Below are 19,271 nucleotides of genomic sequence, written 5' to 3'. Positions count from 1 at the left end.
CCAGAGAGAGAAAGTTGGATTTGTGTGTGTGCACAGTGTCTGTGGTGATAGGTGTCTGTGCTTAAATGCTATAGTAAACGTCATAAGGGCAGGCAGATATGAATGTGCAGTGCTAATATTTACAGCACAGAATCAATAGTATGAACAGCGGTATTTAGGCCTATGCATACAGTTTGAACACTATGAACAGTATGAAATGTAAATGCTAGGAAATGCAGAGTAACAGCTCAAGGTATAAGAATGCAATATGCACAAGTTTATTTGCGTTTTCTATCGGTACAGGTAAGCCTACATTGGAATCATTTGGGCCTAACCTTACATATGTAACACTATATTAAATATAAGTGTTGTCAAAGAAGAAAATTGTAATGTGGGCTGATGAATAAAAGAAAGGCGGTGTTAACTTAAAACAAGTTCCATTTACTTGGCAGGGTAGGTAATGTTGTTGAGAAGCTCTTTTTGACATATTTGCTGAAATAAACTGCATCCTGATAGGAACCAATAAATATAAACGTTGGACAGTCAAATTAAATCAACCTGATATCTGTGGGCATCGCAGGACTATAATAAAAACGATCAATCATTAAGTTAACACTTATGATTGCACGGCATTTGGACCGAATGCAATTATTGGACAGGCTACTTGTCTGTTTACCTACCTACCTCTCGGCTATAGTAAGGCAGCATGTTCATGTGTTTTGGAGGAGTGGCTTTGAAGGGATAGGTGGGATATTTTGGTTTGAATCCTTTCAAATTCAAGCAAAACTTGCCTATCCTGCGTACATCAAATGTTGTTAAATATTCCTAGTATTGGTGGCTTGTATTTGTGGCTAGTATAGTAGCCATTCTAGGTCTACTTTACAATATTCTGTCTAGTGTTATAAGGTAATATGTTAGTATATCAACATGTCAAGTTCCATGGAATTAGTATTATCAGTACTGGTATTATTTCCATGTATTCATTCTAAATGTTTACCTTAAGTACTTTGAAAACATCTACAAGAAATAATGATGTCCTTCCTCCACTTAATACTTTAACAGGTCAGAATATGGTTTTCCTTTAATGTGTATTTACATGTGGTTTTTCAAGTCTTCACTAGTGCAGACATCTTGACCACAGATATGACAGCAAAATGCTTTCTCTCCAATATGTATCCTCATGTGGTAATTAAGACTTGTACGCTTGGTAAAGGTTTTGCCACAATCATTACAAATGTATGGTTTATCCCCTGAATGGACTCTAATGTGTTGAACTAAATTTCCTCTAGAGACAAATCCTTTACCACAGACATGACAAGAAAAAGGTTTCTCCCCGGTATGAGTTCTCATATGCACACTCAAATGTACCATTTGATTAAATCCTCTGTTGCATATGTTACAACAATGTGGTTTCTCTCTGGTGTGTGTCCTTGTATGTACAATCAAATGCCCCATTTGTTTAAATCCTCTGCCACAAACTTTACAACAATGTGGTTTCTCTTCAGTGTGTGTCCTCATGTGCACTTTCAAACTTGAACCATTGACTAATATTTTTCCACAAACAGTGCACTGAAACGATTTATGGGTTCTTAAGTGGACTTTCAGTTCAGTGGCCTCCAGGTAGGAGTCCCCACAAACACCGCAACGACATTCAGCATCCTTTGTATGCAATCTTACATGCCTCACCAAGTTACCCTTATAGTGAAAAGTATTTCCACACACCTTACAACTATACACAGACTGACTTTCATCAGGCAATTTTGGATTTGACACCTCAATGGAATTCATCTTACATGCCCGTTCTTGCACAGCATGCTTTCCTCCCCTTTGATTGGGTAGTTTATGAGGAGGTTCTTCTGTCATGTTCTTTACACTTCTGGTTAGGTATGTGTTGGAAAACCGAGATTGTTCTTCAAATGTTCAAAAGTCAATATACATTCTCTTGAGTAAGCTTCCAGCCCTTGATTACGCTCTTCTTCCTGATTGGTCCGATGTACCTCCTCTTCCTCTTTAATTTGTTGGGGTGCTGGTTCATCCATAACCAGAATAACATTGGTCCTCCAATCCAAGTCACAGTGCTGTTGTTGTTCATGGCAAGCTTCCGGTTCAGGATCATTGAGAATGAACTGCTGTGGGTCTGAAGAGGGCATAGGAACATTAGACATAACCAGCATGTATGATTACATTATTTGCAAGACACCCAACTTCAGTTCTTGTTGGACACATATGGCTTGCTAGCTAGATATACTAGGAATAACGTTGAAATCTTAAAAGCTACAGGCACTTTATCCAAACATACGCGTGTATCCAAACGTACGTTATTACAATAAAGATAGATATAACTTATCTGTCACTAACCTGTTCTGTGTAATGGTTTGTTTGGGTGTAAAACGGTCTCCAGTTGTCTGCGTTGAATCTTGAGCTCCTTGTTTAAACGGGAAACTTCCGCGTGATGTTCGTTAATGGTTTTCTCAAACATTCCAAATATCTCTTCAGCTGCAGAGGTTAGTCGCTCGTTAACGAACGCTTTCAGAGTGAGTATTCCAGCCATTTTTGCTAAAGAAGAAATGAACGTAACCATTAATTAATGTAGCCCTATTTTTACGCCTTCTGGCTGTCGACTGTAGACTGAGTGCCACCAGAAGTTGCAGAAATATCACTCTGTAACCAACACGACTTTCTTCTGTTGATTTCCGGTGTTGTGCGATCAGATGCACGGCTTTCATGAGAGGCACCCCCTCGTGAGAGCGCGTGCACAAACCACTCGAATCAAAAAGTGAAAGATGTCGACTTGATATTATATTATCGTAACTGAGGAGAGACAGCTGTTTCACATTGTTATTTTTTGTTATGAGAATAGAAGAGATGAACCCAGATATGAGGCAGTCTTGTTTACAGAACGTATAGGGCTGTACAGTGCTAGTAGGATGATAATTCCAAAATATTCGAGCTCTTTTACGAAACAGGGGAATAGCGCCCCAGCATGACAGAATAGTAAATCGCCAAGGTGATGGTGGGTGGTGGGGTGGAGTCGACAGCCACAAACGCAAGATAGACAACTCCCGGGGCGTAACATTTTGCGCTATCCTGCCTAGCACTTCCATTATCTCGCAGTCCACCTAAAGGAAATCTTCCAGGGGATTTTGGAATGAAAACGTGAGATTGTTTTTGTTTTACATCGTTAACTATCAACTACATTTGTTTTGTTTCCCAGGTGTCACAGATAGCCTATTATTGTGAACAGCCAACAGGTAAGCAGGAACTATGCTAAATTGCTAGCGCTTTGTTACACGGATAATGCCGTCTGTTCCCAACGATTACAATGTTGCTCTGTGCAGAAATTAGTTAGAGCTAAAGGCCAAACGATTGGTTTGTTTTTTGTTTTTAAACTCTGTTTTATAATTGTTGTTTTGTTGGAAGCAGTAAGATATGTGATTGCTTTCTGATTTAGCTTATAGTTAGCCTAGCTTTTCTTTGTGAATTACTTCACCGCACTCAACTCCTGAGATTCTGCGCATATCAACAATGTCGTGTCTGACCATTTCGTGTTTTATTTTTGGGTTGGATATAGCTAAAGCTCAACAGAGTCTTCATGCCTTAATTAGGCCTATCAAAATGCAGGCCTCTACTTTTAATGCAACAACGGGATTAGACTCTTAATTTTGTGCTTTATTGCATTAATGAAAAGTAATTGACTAAACCTCTTGCATTTCTTTGCATAATTGATACATAATAGCATATTTAAATATATTAACAACATAAATGTTATTAAAATAGACTAATTTGGTGTTATGTATTAATAAATATAATTTGGTATTAAAACCTTGTCATGGTTTTAGGTATTGGGGAACAGGGTAAAGTTGAAATGGCATCCTACGTTCCACCATTTTAATTTCGTCATGCAGAACTGAGAAATCATCCATGTCATTTTTAATCATTGTATGTCTGACAAGCTGTCTGCTGTCTTGTGAAGTGGTCATATAGTGGGAACACACTATAACAGAAATATGGCAAAGCCTCATTTCATGTAAACATTTAAAGCTAAGAAAGTTAATGATATCTTGTTAGTCTTTGAATGTTTAATTGCTCCTTTTGTAATCAGTCTAGTTTTCTTGACACAGCTGGGGGATGTTTTCGTAAACTATACTGTAATGAAGTGCGGTCAATAAAACGTTGTTTGAATTTAATTGACAGGGACACTCTGAAGAGGTCCTATATACAGCTGGTCAACAAAGCCCAGCTGCTGTTGTCCAAACTGCCCCACACACACTCTCACAACACAGACACGAGCACAGACACACATTTATTGTTTTAAAATACATTTAAAATACAAGAATAGGGAAAATCTGTGTTGTCTGCACTTGAATTTCCAGACATATAAAGCTAATATACCATCTTATTATTATCAAGTGCAATGTGGTGGCGTGGTAAGAGTAGTATGCCTGATAAACGAAAACCAACGTTAAGTCTTTGGGTTCTATTTTGAATCCCCTAAAGTTTAATCGGCAAAGAAAAGTGTTACTTAGAGGGAAAACTAAATGAGTTTTCAGTCAGTATGCACTGTTGCTTTAAATAGCCTTGATTAGAGGCACAACCATAGAAGGCTGTTTCACACTGCTTAAGTAAAAGGAGTATTCAGATACAGGCTAGTTTACTTCAGAGTATAGGAATAAGGCTACCAGCCACGAGAAAGGGAAGAGCAGAAAGACCATATATTGATGACTGAGCAAGAGGTAGTCCAGCTAAAAGTGGGCAAGTCTGGACTTGAGCAGTGAGTAAGCAAGAGAGTTTTGGGCTGAAGATTATCAGACTTGGAAAGAAAAAATATTGTGTCTGTAGGTTTTGCTTCTCTTTAACAAGCAACTTAGTTTCTGACAAAACCTAGGCCTGCTTATTGTAGTGGAGCAGTAACATAATCTAAGCTGCTTTACTAAGTCTACCATCTGTGTCAGGTAAAATGCAATCTTTGTCAATAGAAATCCTCCCCCTGTATTTTTTGTTGTTGTTACCATCCCCAATTTCAGTGGAAAGTCCTGTGCAAGTAATTTTTAAGTGCTATTTGCATACTTTTAGGTCTCTTTTTTCTTCTGTATGCTCTAGTGGCATTTTGGCTCAGTCTCACATTGACCCTGCCTCCGGTACTGAGCTCATATCAACACTGTAGGGCTTTACTATCACCTGAGAAAAACACTATTGTAGTAGAGTGAACTTCACCCATGTCGTCTTCAACTTTACCCGTTCTCATAAAAACACACATTGTCTTTTTGTGTTCCTGTGTCAATGTATTGCATTGATTTTATTGATGGATTGTAGTTGGTGCAACAGTGTCACAGATTGTACATCCTATTTTCAGTGTCAGGATGCATTTTGTTGGTGTGGCAAAGAATGACAAGTTCCCATCTCTTTTTGGTAGCATGGGAGTGTACGAGGAGAAGAAAGAAACATGTGGGACCATCTGTCTGAAATACCTGCTCTTTACATTCAACTTCCTATTCTGGGTGAGTGTTTTTTGATTCAAAATAAAGTTAAGAGGCATATTGGTGATGCTTTGGAAGATTTCTGATATGTACAGAAGTGCAATGCGGTAATGTAATACAGTAACTATATGCATAATGTCTGTTTGACCAATAAATGGTAAATGTAGACCATGAACAATTTCAGTTCCATATTTCAGCGCTTTGCTTACTACTCTATAGTGGGGGGCAACATCAAGCTAAGGAAGTATTTTATTATGTGGAATGGAATTTTTTACTTCATGTAGGCTATGTGTGTGTCGATCTTTTCAGTCAGTGTGTATGTATGTTTTTGTCACCATTTAGTTGTCAACGTCTTCCTTCTTAAAAAAATAAATAATGTATTTCTCACTTGGTATGCAAGCAGGGCACATCTCTCAGTCAAGTGCTGAAGTGTGAAGTTGCACATCTCCCATGCATTTGAATACATTCCCTGAACCACAAACACTTTTTACGAAATGTGCTTGTATTCCTAATCACATTTGAAATACATTAGAACATGGAATCTGCTATGTCTAAATGTACACAGCCACATAGATGTGCACACATTAAACGTGTATGAAGACTAAATGTATTAATGTATAGTCTTTTAGTAAGAAATACACACCACCACCTGCTTAAACTGTGTTAGAACTGTTTAGAAACTATGAAAGCTTCATTGCTTAAATATTATGTGTACACACACACCTAGAGAATGCCTGCAAGCATCTGTTCTCTGATTGGCCTTGCATTAAACATGGTCTAATCAGAGGCTGTCTAAGTGATTGGTTTGGCAATGGGACAAATTTTTGGTGCAGTGCTGCAACATCTGCTGACTCTGCACAGTAGAGTGGGCTACTAGTATTCACTTGGGCGTACTCTCTTGAAATTACATATAAAAGTGTACATGATGTGGATGATGATTGGGTGTGAGAATATGCTGTGCTTGTTGTGTAGAATTTATTAAGCCGGTAAGTCAGTGTTGTTCCCACAAAAACAGGTCTGCTGAATAGAACACAAAAATAACATTGTCGTAGATTCCCCTTTTCTGCTAGAAATCTAAGTTGTTTACCTTTTGCTGGATGCGTACCCAATCCAATATTGATACTAAGGACCTCAAGGAACTGCAAATGAGGCAGGCAGCTGTTCAATATTATACATGGAAGTCTCTTCAAAGTGTACAATTTTTAACAATGACAAAATATCCCTTCCTTGTTGAGTACCTGAATCCTACACATGGTAGGCTTTAATAATATCTAACTATTTTCATGTGCTGTATCCTCCCAGCTGGCAGGGGGAGTAGTAATGGCGGTGGGCATCTGGACACTTGTGGAAAAGAGTGATTACATCAGCCTGCTCTCCTCCAAGACCTATGCTGCCTCTGCCTACATCCTCATCCTGGCGGGGGTCATCGTCATGGTGACTGGAGTGCTGGGATGCTGCGCTACCTTCAAAGAGCAGAGGAGGCTACTAAGAGTGGTGAGAATGGGACACACTCATGTACATTCAGGTGCAAGTTCATATTTAGTGTTCGCACAATTGTGTTAAAGGGTGCCTGAACACACACAGTTGGTGATTGTGGGATATGGTGTAGGGGATTTCAAAACAAATTAATGATCTATTATGACACACACCGGGCCATCCATGTAACATCACACCAGCTCTTCTGGATGCCATAATTCAAAAACTATAACTGGTGACAAGTGCCATTCCACACAAATAGAAAACTACACACCAGGACATCAACATAGTTGCAGTAAGACTGCTGCCTTTATTGCAATGCAGCTCATCTGCTTAAGCAGCAAGATGACCTGAGACATCAGTTATCTGTGATTTTTAGAAGTTGGCAAAGGGCTGAACCAAAGAGATGGCGCGAGAGGCAAGATGTGCCAATAGGAACACCTGCAGCGCCGGGAAAATGCTTTACTCGCTGTTCAAGCCATCACCTGTAAAATGGAACAGACAGAACTTAATTATACAGTACGTACACAAACACACTTTTGGTAATTGTTTTACATGTCTGTCCTGCTTGTAATCAAATATTTTACTCTCCAGGCCCATAGTCTCTCATAGTCACCTTAGCAGAGAATAACTCAAATGTACCCACTCACACTCGTGAGACTGTGAGTGAGAACAAGGGAGAGAGAAGTAGAGAGATGGACAACCTGTGAAAGAGTGGTGTGTGTGTGTGTGTGTGTGTCAAAACACAGCCCCATTGTTCAGGGAAGAAGTGTCTGAGGAGTGACAAAGGGAAAGGAAAAATTCCATCTTACCAAATGACATGAATTGAACATTGGCTGAGTCGGAACAGAAACCCCCCTCAGGGCCCTAGTGCAAACAGATACTGACCTCATGTACTCCTATGAACCTCAGTCAGTTCCTCACTGTTTCTCACTGTTTAACCCCAAAGCAACTGTGTGTGGATATAGTATAATTATTCTACAAGGACACAAGGCTTATGTCATAAGGTATTGTCATATAGATTGTGTGTGCGTCTGAGGATACCAATGCGCATACAAGAAGGGGATAGCTAGTGTTTAGACATTCCTTCTCATTTCACATGAAAATAATTATAATTAGCACAATGCTAGATTTGAAAGCAAGAGACTGCAAGGAACATCATTAAAAGCAATTTCCTTTTACCTTTTTGTTCATAACAGAGACCGATATTACCATAATACATAAAGTATGCAGAGTTCATGCTTCAGAGTCAATATTATGAGGATGAATCATGCTGAAGTAATGTATTTGTCTGGAGAGAGAGCAGTAGAGGTAAAAATGGAAAGGAATGTGGATCTGTGATTATGTGAGCGGGGGAGAGTCAAGCAGAGGAAGGAAAAGAAATGTAACCCTCGCCCCAAGGAGACAGGAGACTGCTATGGAGTAATTTTAGTTGGTAGACTAACTCAGGTACTTGGCCTGTCAGCACTGTGTTTGTGTGGCACTGTGTGTGTTTGTCGCTTTCCAGCTCAATCTCTTCCAGAGAGATGGGCACATCAATAAGCATTCAACCATCCACTCAGTATTCAAGCCCTGTCACGTTGGGATGCAATCAGAGGCCACTATCAAATCAAAAGAACCCAGTCCATTTAACTCCACAGATTTTCCATACCAGATAGCATTGGTCCAAAGGAATCGGGTCAAGGTTTTTCCTGATTGCATCTCCCCTTGTCCATCTAATTCCAAAAGAAGCTTGGCGATGAACCATACTTTCCATAACACGTTAGTTCCAAAGTGCAGTTCTGAACTTAAAGCATAAATCACATAGGGGATCCAATCTGTCACCAGTAGTGTAATTGTATAGCAAAACCACTTTCTCCTAGGGGGAAACTGATGTTTTGATGCTTACACGTCAAACTCAGCATTGATTTTCTTTGGCTGCAAAAGTGGACTTTCTCATTATTTTTATTGCTATTTAAGTTAATGTTCACAGGGGAGCAGCGTGGTCTGAAGTAAACTGCCTTCTAGGTTGGAATAGGACCACTCCACCCCATGTGATTTGTGCCCATATTAAAGGGGAAGTCTTGGGAGCAAGTACACACCTATGCCAGCAGAGATAGTGTTCCTTTGAGATACGCTGATATTTCAGAGGAACACTATCCATCTCTCACACTTGCTAATCTAGATCTTTCTGATTTTACCTGGGGACTAGTTGCACTTGTAATGTTCTCTTGAAGCAAATTTATTTATGTCCATTGTTCCATGTTTTACCAGTATATACTGTAATTAGCAGGCCAGTACAGACCAGTCATTAAGGTTTAGTCTGAGTTTCTACAGCCTAGATAACAGTTCTCATGAAGGGTCCTTCAACAGAAAGATTAAAACAAAAAAACTCTAGTCTTTCTTTGTCAGCCTTGACCAGTTTTTAGAGCATTTAACTCTTTCCATCATACTTCCTATGTGATTAAGTGGTGTCAGTAAACTTTTCACACACAATGTGACTAGAACTGCACAGTCACCATGCTTAACTTCCTTACCTAGCTCAGTGTCAACACAAGAAGTCCTTGACTACTTTCAACTCCATCCTCACTAAATTCAGATTTGCCTTTCATTGTTGTAACCTTGAATCCCTGAGTCATTGATTCTAACTGCGTTTCTTTCTTTCTTTCTTTCTTTCTTTACCTCTCTCTACCTTTTTGCTCTCTGGTTTCCCACAGTACTTTGTCCTGTTGTTGTGTATTTTCCTGCTGGAGATCCTTGCTGGTGTCCTGGCCTACATCTATTACCAGCAGGTAATCACTCCACCGTCCTGACCACCTGATGCCACCTTCTCAGTACCCAACACACACACACCAACGCACAGCCATATACATTTGTCCAAACACACACCATGGAAGGGCATCGCTGAGATAATCACACACTGTTCAGCACTTGTGACAAATTTCAACAGTTTGGTGTCACATAAAACAATAACAACCCTCCCCCTTGAAGTTTACCTCTCTCCATGTTCTTACTGTGATATATAGTGATGTACAGTCCTAAACATTATGGCACATCAAAGGGCAGGAGTGTAAAAATGTGTCAGTACATTTTATTTCCCCCATAATGCTGATTAGACAGATGATCCACCACTTGGTTTGCCCTTACAAGAACTAACTTTCAAATATGAAATTCCATTATTCTCTTGCTACCTTTGCCCTTTCTTTTATTGGCATTATTCTTGTCTTCATACCTGTGTTTAATGTATTCTAACAGTTTTCATAAAGACATATTGTGATGGTGAAGTGTCAGAACATAATTGCCCAGAACTTATGGCAAGGACTCCCATTCAGATCCATGGTATGTGGCGTAGCTGCCCACTTGCATTGTGATTGAATTGCCAATTGGGCATGTTCTGTCAGAGTAAAGTTAGACAACCGGTAGCTTGTGTGTGAACCCTGCACCTCCTTTCCTGTGCTATTCTCACCTCCCTGCTGCAGTGTTTTCCTTATTGAAATCAAATGAAAGCTATTTTTTTTTCTCTTTGCTCATTCATTCTTTCTCTGTCTGACATTCCTTTTTCTTCCCCACTTATTCATTCTCTCTTCATCTCCCTCCTTTACACTCTTACGTAGTGCTGTAGTTCCTCTTGTGCTGAGGTTACCATAGAAACTGCAGGTGCCACATCCACCATTTCCCTCTCTGCTATTGTTGTGCTGTATCTGAAGAACACATGCTTGGTCTATAATGGGTGGTCATACAATGCCCTGTCCAAAACAAGAACTTAAACATGTAAATAATATGTATTATTTTTTATTTTTTCAAGTATCAGGTGCTTGTCTTAAATGTTGAAAACAATAGTTAGACCTATTGCTATTGTGTTTAAGTCACACTCAAATCTTGATACTCCATACATATTAGTTTGTGTTCTACTAACTTGTTTACTAACTAGCTACATCATTCATAAGTTCTGCTCCAATTGGTCAGTCTGCAAACAGAGGGCACTCATAGTGACCACACTTGCATCTGACCTAAATGTTGTTTTCCTGTAGCTGAATGAGGAGCTGAAGCAGAACCTGCGGGAGACCATGATCCAGAAGTACCAGCAGCCGGGCCAGGAGCACGTCACTGGGGCTGTTGACAAGCTGCAGCAGGAGGTAAGGCTGCAGTTATTTGGATGTCTTTAGGCCTTTCCTCATGTCATCTTTTTTATTTTTTATTAATTTGATTCCAGAATGTTTCAACTTTGTATTTTCAGTAGACGTTTGCCTTGCAGTCCTGCCTTAGCATCAGCATTCAGCATTTGCAGCAGGAGCTTTATGATTTTCAAATCTCTCCCTTTGCCCCCACGTTCGTTCCACCAGTTCAAGTGTTGTGGGAGCAACAGCTCATCTGACTGGAACGAGAGTGTTTGGATCCGCTCTAGCTCAGCCGAGGGGCGGGCCGTGCCAGACAGCTGCTGCAAGACCCAGACAGAGCGCTGTGGGCGCCGGGAACATCCCTCCAACATCTACAAAGTGGAGGTAAGGGGCTGGGAAGAGACGCTGCTGGGCCGAGGGAGAGGAGCGTAAAGGGAAGGGGTGTGGTAGGGAGTGGGGTGGCGTGATCTCCAGTTTCAGTCTGTGAATCTGGGGTGTTATGGTGACATGTTATGGTCTATGTTGGTAAATCTGTACCCGCACACACACACACAAAAAAAAGCTATCTGCAATTACATATGCTCATGTCTCATACACACAAACACATACACACAATGTTGTTGCCCTCTCCAGGGAGGTTGCATCACTAAACTGGAGAACTTCATCTTGGACCATCTGAAGATCATAGGAGCAGTGGGTGTTGGTATAGCCTGTGTGCAGGTGAGCAGCACAGACCATCTTGCCCTTTAATTTTTTTTTTTTTTGTATAAACCCAATCCAAAATGGAGACCAGTGCCACATTTGTTAAACTCGCTGAATTATCACATTGTGCTTTCGTCTCCCATTGTAAAGCTAATTTAAATGTTATCGATTATGCTTGGAGGCTTAATCAGGTGGCATGTCCATGACCCCCCCCCCCCCCTCACTGTCAATTTCAGGTCATAGGGATGGTGTTTACATGCTGTCTATATCGCAGTTTGAAAGCAGAGCCATACTGAGGAAGGACTGATTTGTGAAGGAGGGAGGGAGATAATGGTCCAGTCTCCATCACCTGCCAAACCCAAATGGGCCTCTCACAAACACCGTGCCAAACAGAGGATGAGGTGTAAGGGAGTAGAACACTGAGGATTCCATTTATGCAAAATAGCTGTTTGATCCAAATTGTCATCTGGGGAGAAGGCCACAAATGCATCATTTGGGTTATACCCCAATGTGGTGTTCAGATTACTGAACTAAATGTAACATACTAATAACATGCAGAGTTCCATATTTACTCCTGAGAACCACTCACCTTACCATTGGAATAATCTTGTCTCACAGTTTAACTAGGTAGTGAAGACCTCTTGAGTGGCTGAATACATCAATAACAAACACATTATTTTATTTTTGTGCTAATAGATTATTATGCTTTGAAACACATATTTTTACTGCTGCTTTTATAAAGTAACAACTTTTTTTTGTTATTCTGGAAACATTACCTTTCTGACACAAGTTGATGCACTTTATGATGTGTGATTTTGCTTGTTGAAAATCAATAACACCTAATGCAGACATTAAACATTCTGAACATGCAATTAATCAATATGGTGTGATGGGATATTGAACCCCAGGCATTTTCCTAGCAAGACTCTTTTGCACACAAGATGTGGCTAAAAGGCAATTTCACGCTCCATTACAAGAAGTTTCAAGAGAAGTGTCAGCATTATCTTTTTATATGAGGGACTTATCCACTGAAGCCAAAGTTGTCAACCCTGACATTGTGTAAGATCATATCAAACGGACTACTCCTGCCAGCCATTTCCAACGTATGTCCATACTGTCTGTGCTTTTGTAGTATTTTTAAAGAATTGAAGTTATCTTTCTTTTATACAAAACATAATTTTATTTAAGAGACTATTACGATCACTGTATCACACAACACGGTTTTGTTTTATATGTATGCTATACCACGGAATTAATCAATCTGCTGTAGTTATGTTTGTCTGTCACATTAAATATCTTATACCATAATATTTTCTTGAAATAAACACAAGGATGTCATGCATTGTTAAATTCTTAGGGCATAAGAAAAGCTGCATGCTAAATACGTTTAGAATATATATAAATACATCATGTAAGAATTTGTTATCCAAGTTAGTTTTTTTTATGGATATTTTATTGAAGCTCCTGAAACATTTGAACACTTCTGTACCTTCCGCTCAATCAACAAAAGGAATCTCTGAAGTTTAAGTACTTTCTCACCAGCTTATGGTCAACAGCTCCCATAAATTGGCACCAGATTTATAGCAAAAGTTAATTAAAGATCAATATAGGTTGCTGCATTGTGTTAAGATATATTTTGCTGTACGACTATTCCCATTCAAGTGAAATATGAACCATTGCATAGATTTTGAATACAAAATAAAGCTAGAGAATGTAGAAGTCACACGATTCTCGCTCTTGGCAATTATTTAGCCTTTAATAACCCCACGATGCGACATTGGCCTGCAATGATATCATGCCATCCTTGTGGTAATTACAGTTTGGAAACACATGATGGCAGCACTTTTCAGCTTTTTGTGCAGACAATGTGCTTGAGTCTGACGCAAAATCTGATGAAAACAACTGGTAAGCCTGTATCAATACATTTCCTCCGTAAAGCTTAATAATTCCCCAGTGTGCCTGTCTTAATAATGCCAAATGACGAGATTTACTGTCAAATAGAATATGCGCTGTCAAGAAGAAAGTCCATTAGGGTGAATTAGTCCATAGTGAATAAAGGTATTTTCAAGAGCAGGCAGTCATGTAACATGAAGTGACTCCTACTTTGGTAAATTAATCGGCTAATTCAGCATGGAAAATATGTCAGTAAAACTTCCATTGTCTCAAACGTAGCTCACCAAATGACAAGTTTGAAAGGTCAGCTTTCTGTTTCTTTACATTAATAGATCTCATTGCATGAATTAGACAATTGCTTTGGAGACCATAATAAGTGTCAACGTCCACAAAGCAGAGCATGCAAGTAAACCAAAAAAGACAATGCCACTTGGTTATAGATTTAATATATCCATCTGCATTTTTGAAGTAACCTGTCATTACTATTTTATTTATTATTAAGGTTTACTTAGGTAAGAACCAAGTTTATGTAAAAGTCTTTGTGCTCTATATCATAACAATAAATTAAGTGTTCTGGAATTATAGCCATTTCATTATGGTACGTAGGATGTTCTAAAAAATAGAGCATAATGTTAAATTACACTAATTGATATATTTGGGAAATATTTGAAATTGGCCAAACTCAATATGTCCTGCCATTATTTGTTTATGGATTTAACTTAATCTAATAATATACCCCCTTCCTCCACACCCGACCCCACCCCCTTCTTTCGCTTGCAAGCTATAGGTTAGCCTGGGCAGATTTATTTGTTTTCTTGTCAAACACCATAACACCCAGCAGCTAGCACCCATAGCATGCTAGCCACACCAGTGCCATGACAAGTCATGCATATCCTCACGCCAGCGGCATGCTTCCACGGCCAGTTGTCCTCTTGCTGCCCCCTTGCGCCACACACTTATGTTGAGCCCTATTGGCCCAGTATACTCCAAAACATATTTATGGTGGAGCTCCTACACTCCTGACCTTTAATCTTTGCAGGAGGCATTTTGGTTTCGATGGTGACGTTAAGAACAAACACAAGGGACATTCAGTGTAGTTTGTCCCTAGATTTTAACATGAGGGACTGTCCTCAGGCATTTATTCTCAGGGTCACCTACAGGCAAGGTAACCTCAGGGTTTGTGTGTGTGTGAGAGAGAGACAGAGAGAGAGAATGAGAGCAACAGAGGGCATATGTGTGTGTGAGAGACAGAGGAGAGGAAGAGAGAGGCTTGATGTGTGTGTTCTGTGTATGTTTAAAAAAAGTGTGATTGGATTGACCATCAGGTGTGCAATGCCCATGTGGGTTCGTGGAAATGAGTTCCATGTGCACGTTTTGAGAATAACTGCCCCATGCTGAGATTTAGCTGTTGAACTCTTTGGAACCTAGACTGAAGAAGATGCATATATACCAGAATATACACATGATGTCACAACAGCACCCAAACCCCAAGTCCCAAAAGAAGATCATCATATAGAATGACAAGAAAAGACATTTCAATGAGCGTTCAATGTTTATGTTCAGTCGTAAATATATGGTATAATACATAGTGATTCAAATGGTAGATGGCAGCAGCATTACTTGGCTCACTAGAATGGAAAAAAATGATTTTTGTTTTGACTGTTGAGATCTGCAGACGGAAATGAAAATGTATTGAAAATCTGGTTAAATTTCAATCTTTATTGTCATACAAATCTACACTGGTACAATCTGTCTTTCAATGTAGCTCTTGCCCACATTTCCTTTGCCAAAAGAAACACTGTCCTGACAGCCATACTCATGCATGTACATAAACACACACACACACACAACACTAATGGTTGATGACTTTGGAAGGGAATAATTCATATTTTCTGTAAAAGATGCATACATTGTCAGCTTTATTCGACTTCCATGGCCAAGCTTAAAATTGACTACCTTAAATTGAATGTTAGGATATTTTTAAACTTTATCAGGGCTGTTGGTAAGTGCTGACTTTACATTTTTCTGCTTCTTATGCAACTCATTAACATTTTCACCAATTGTAGAGTGACTGGCTCAGCTAAGTTTAGGACATTGAGCCAAGGCAGCTTTCAAGCTCCCCACTGATGGTTGCCTATGAAAAAAAACTAATAAATAAACCTTCTTACAGTCTCTCAACTCTCTGTATAGGATTTGAGGTGTACCAGGAACTTAAGTGCTGAATAACACCCCATTTGATGCTTACAAGCCATTTATTAGCAGAATAGCAATCTCTACATATTTTTGAATACTGGCATTACATTTAAGTTGAATATATAAGACATCTGGGCTTGTAGAAGTGAGTCTCAGTAAAATGAGAAGCAAGAAGGGAGTAAAGGAAAACCAGAAATTCCAGGTTGTAAGAATTGTAAGGTTATATTTAAAAAGGTCATTCATGACTCAGGTCTCATTGAATGGATACCTCTTTGTGCCAGCACCAGATGGTGAATTGAAGGAATACCAAAGCTTGTAAAGTATGTCAACATTTCCATTGTAAACTACTGCATTAATCTGATTGTTCTCAAGAGTATTGTCCACATGTAAATATAATCAACCTTAGCAAGTGATTCTTCTGACTAGATCATTATAATAACCAAACTGAAATTTAGAATTTTATACAAAAACATTTCACCAAACAAGACATCCCATTACAGATACAGTAGCATGCATCACTGTTACTGTAATTTAAAGGTAAAACATTAAACACAATTGTTATTATCCCTCTATGATGAGAAGAAAGTAGAATCAGCCTGAAACCATTGGGAAATTATTTCAATTGGAATCATCCTGCAACACTGAACAAAGGCTTTGGGCTAACTCCAAGGAACTGTATTATTGACAGAATAATTAATCTGTTGCCAACCCAATGTTAAAGGGCGAGTCCTCTTCAAGGAATGAAGATGTATTACTCCCCTGGCTTTTGCCTCCCAGACACCCTGCATTTCTTGGAAAGACAATCACAGTGATGCAGAGATTATGACATTTTGTCCCCAACATTTTGGAATTTAGTGTAAAAGACACGAGCATGTGAATGGTAACACATACAGAGGCTAGCAGGCAGGCAATTACATAATCTTGTCCATTCACATAACCAGCACTCTTAAAGACAACACACACACAGGCTTTATTTCTCACAGAACCCACATTATGTCTTAACCCAGAGATGCACATGCACAAAGATACAGTTACAAAACCAGGATCCCCTCCACAGCATAATTGGTTGATGAAGAAGAGAGTTTGGATGAGTCTCATTATCAAGGAAAGAAGATACACACAATAAACATTATTCCTCTCCTTTGGCTAAACCTCTCATTGACTGCCTCATCATTACTTTTTATTTGGATATTTGTAATTTAAAAAATCCAGCAATGCTTTGTTCTTGTCCATTCACATGTTGGTCACTCTCAAAGACAAACACTGCATTCACAGAAAATACAGTCACTCGTTCTCACCCCCACCCTTGCCCTCACCTAAAATGGATGGGCCAGCAAATCTACCACTGCGGCACAACCCCCTTTCTCAATTAATATCAGTGCATCTCTCCGTGCTGGAGATGAAGGAGGATCTGACAGAATATAATATTTCAGATTCTCTAGCCCTGTGAAGCCGAGAGCTGCTGTCCCTCTCTCGGTGTCATTGAGGGGGAAAGTGTAGGGGAGAGAGAGCCGGTGGGGAGGGACATGTCCGCTTCTGTTTGTCACCATCCACTCCATGGCCGGCCGTCAGTGACGCCTGCCTGCCCAGCACACCGAGGGCTCCTGGGAGCCTCTCGCGCCTGTTGCTCATCCACCTAGGAGGTGGTGATGGACTACCCCTCCAACCTCTGACCAAACACACACACATTATGTATACATCCATCCCTGTGTGTGTGTTTGTCCAGGTGTGTGTATGATAGACATGTCAAAAAAGTTCAGGATGAGGGGACATTTGCTTATGTGTATAATTATGTGTGTGCAATGTGTGATGGGGTAGAAATGTCGTCAATAAGTGCCAGCAGGCAGGGGATGTGAGGGAGTAAATCTCAGCCTCCCCCTTTCCCTCCCTCCCTCGTTCCCCACTCCTCTAGGCCTTTTGCTTCCTTCTGCATGATTCAACTCCCCAACGCACAGGTCATCAGCTCAACATGGTAATGAATGAATGAATTCCAAACCAAGCTGAATTAAACTGCAATCACAAGACGCAAATGTGATGTCTTAGTCAAGCTGTCTCTTGCATTAAGGTTATATAATTGAGGGAACAGGAGAGTACAGCTGTGCATTTATATATGTGTGTGTGTTTGTGTATGTTTCAGAGGCTTGGCTAGCATGACTGCCTCCTTCTCGTTTAGAATAACACCTTAATGTCAGCGTGCTTATTTGAGGATTTCTAAAGAGCAGCGTAGAGGCAGTTCTTTAAAAAGGTTCCTCCTAATTTTTCTCTTTAATTTAATTTTCTATTCATAAAAATAATTGACAGAAATAGACTAGACTAGTCTTCTACAGTTTCCTTATCAGCCTTTCTGCATTTTACTGTAGCTTGCAGATTGAATATGTTTCGTAGGTCCTGAAAATATAATATGTTCTAAGGCTGTCTTAATAGATAGCAGTGTGAATAGCAGGAGTCTTACATGTAGTAATATTTGTACTGACAATAACATCAGAATGGAGCAAATCCTGGGTCCTTATTTATAAGACAAGCACATTTACGTGGTATGCCGTGTATGGCAAGATGTACAAGATTGTGAATCATTGGTTACATGCTTGTGTACCCATGCAGCCTTGAAGGGTTTGTCCCTGTGGAGGCAGGGCCTTTGCTGACTGGTGCAGATATGTTGCTCTAATCCATTGCTGTCCTGTGCTAAAGTCTGAAGCTGACACTGGTCAGACTGGTAACAAGCCAAAGAAAAGTTAGACACAATAGGGTTGAGTGTATATGTGTGTGGGGATGTGGAGTTTTTTTTTCAATTTGACATGTGTGGCCATGTCTGGGTTAGTTTAGTGTTTAATGTATTTTTAGACTAGATGCACTGTGGGAACAGGATCACAGTTCCACCATATTTTATTCTAATCTAGCCTTTGTACCATATAGCCTGCAGCAATACACATTGCTCATTCTGAACAACAGTGCAGTACCATGCACATTCATATCATTGTTCTATTTGGAGAATTACACCAGAACACCAGCATGCTTTGCGAAGGCTGTGTATCTCTTTCACTCTCAGACAGTCAGTCTATAGAAATGCACATTGTATCAATCGGTCAATGCTAAAGCAAGCTCATACCAAAATGCACTGCACACAGTGTATTCCTAGGGGCGGTATGCAACAACATGTTTGTAATCCACAAACGTCAACACACACACGCATGGCTCGTTATAATAATTCATTAGGCATTTGTTGATTGTGTGTTTTTCCAGTTCCAAGGGAGAGTTAGCATGCTGTTACAGTCTACACTGTTGGTTCATGCATTGTGCTTCTGAAGGTACTACACAGGCTTTTGAATAACATAGGGTATATTTATATTATCTGTTTGGCAAGATCATCTTTAAGCTGTTTCCCCATGTCACTGCAGTAAGTCAAAGAGTATGTAAATGGTTAGTAATTTTGTTTTATGATTTAAGTTAATTTATG

General features: G+C 39.7%; 1 protein-coding gene and 1 long non-coding RNA gene across 3 annotated transcripts; one reads left to right on the top strand and one right to left on the bottom strand.

The window, feature by feature from the left end:
* Window positions 1–233: 233 nt before the first annotated feature.
* LOC124481906 lies at window positions 234–2,938 on the bottom strand. Its single transcript, XR_006957703.1, has 2 exons — window positions 2,338–2,938; window positions 234–2,116 (listed from the first exon to the last, which is right to left on the bottom strand). It is a non-coding gene; the product is annotated as an uncharacterized LOC124481906 (long non-coding RNA).
* Window positions 2,939–3,038: 100 nt separating this feature from the next.
* LOC124481905 (CD151 antigen-like) lies at window positions 3,039–13,069 on the top strand. 2 transcript variants are annotated; one of them, XM_047042191.1, is made up of 8 exons: window positions 3,039–3,135; window positions 5,393–5,477; window positions 6,759–6,950; window positions 9,629–9,703; window positions 10,943–11,047; window positions 11,255–11,413; window positions 11,663–11,749; window positions 11,968–13,069. In XM_047042191.1, the coding sequence occupies exons 1-8, from the start codon at window positions 3,128–3,130 to the stop codon at window positions 12,025–12,027; spliced, it is 771 nt and encodes a 256-aa protein (XP_046898147.1). In that variant the 5' UTR covers window positions 3,039–3,127; the 3' UTR covers window positions 12,028–13,069. The 2 variants fall into 2 exon arrangements, with proteins under 2 accessions (XP_046898147.1, XP_046898148.1); XM_047042192.1 differs by having other exon boundaries at window positions 3,048–3,230.
* Window positions 13,070–19,271: the final 6,202 nt, after the last annotated feature.

Source organism: Hypomesus transpacificus, chromosome 19, assembly GCF_021917145.1.
Source record: "Hypomesus transpacificus isolate Combined female chromosome 19, fHypTra1, whole genome shotgun sequence".
Classification (NCBI taxonomy): domain Eukaryota; kingdom Metazoa; phylum Chordata; class Actinopteri; order Osmeriformes; family Osmeridae; genus Hypomesus; species Hypomesus transpacificus.
The sequence above is the reverse complement of the archived record's forward strand: the minus strand, read 5'-3'. Positions and strand labels throughout refer to the sequence as shown.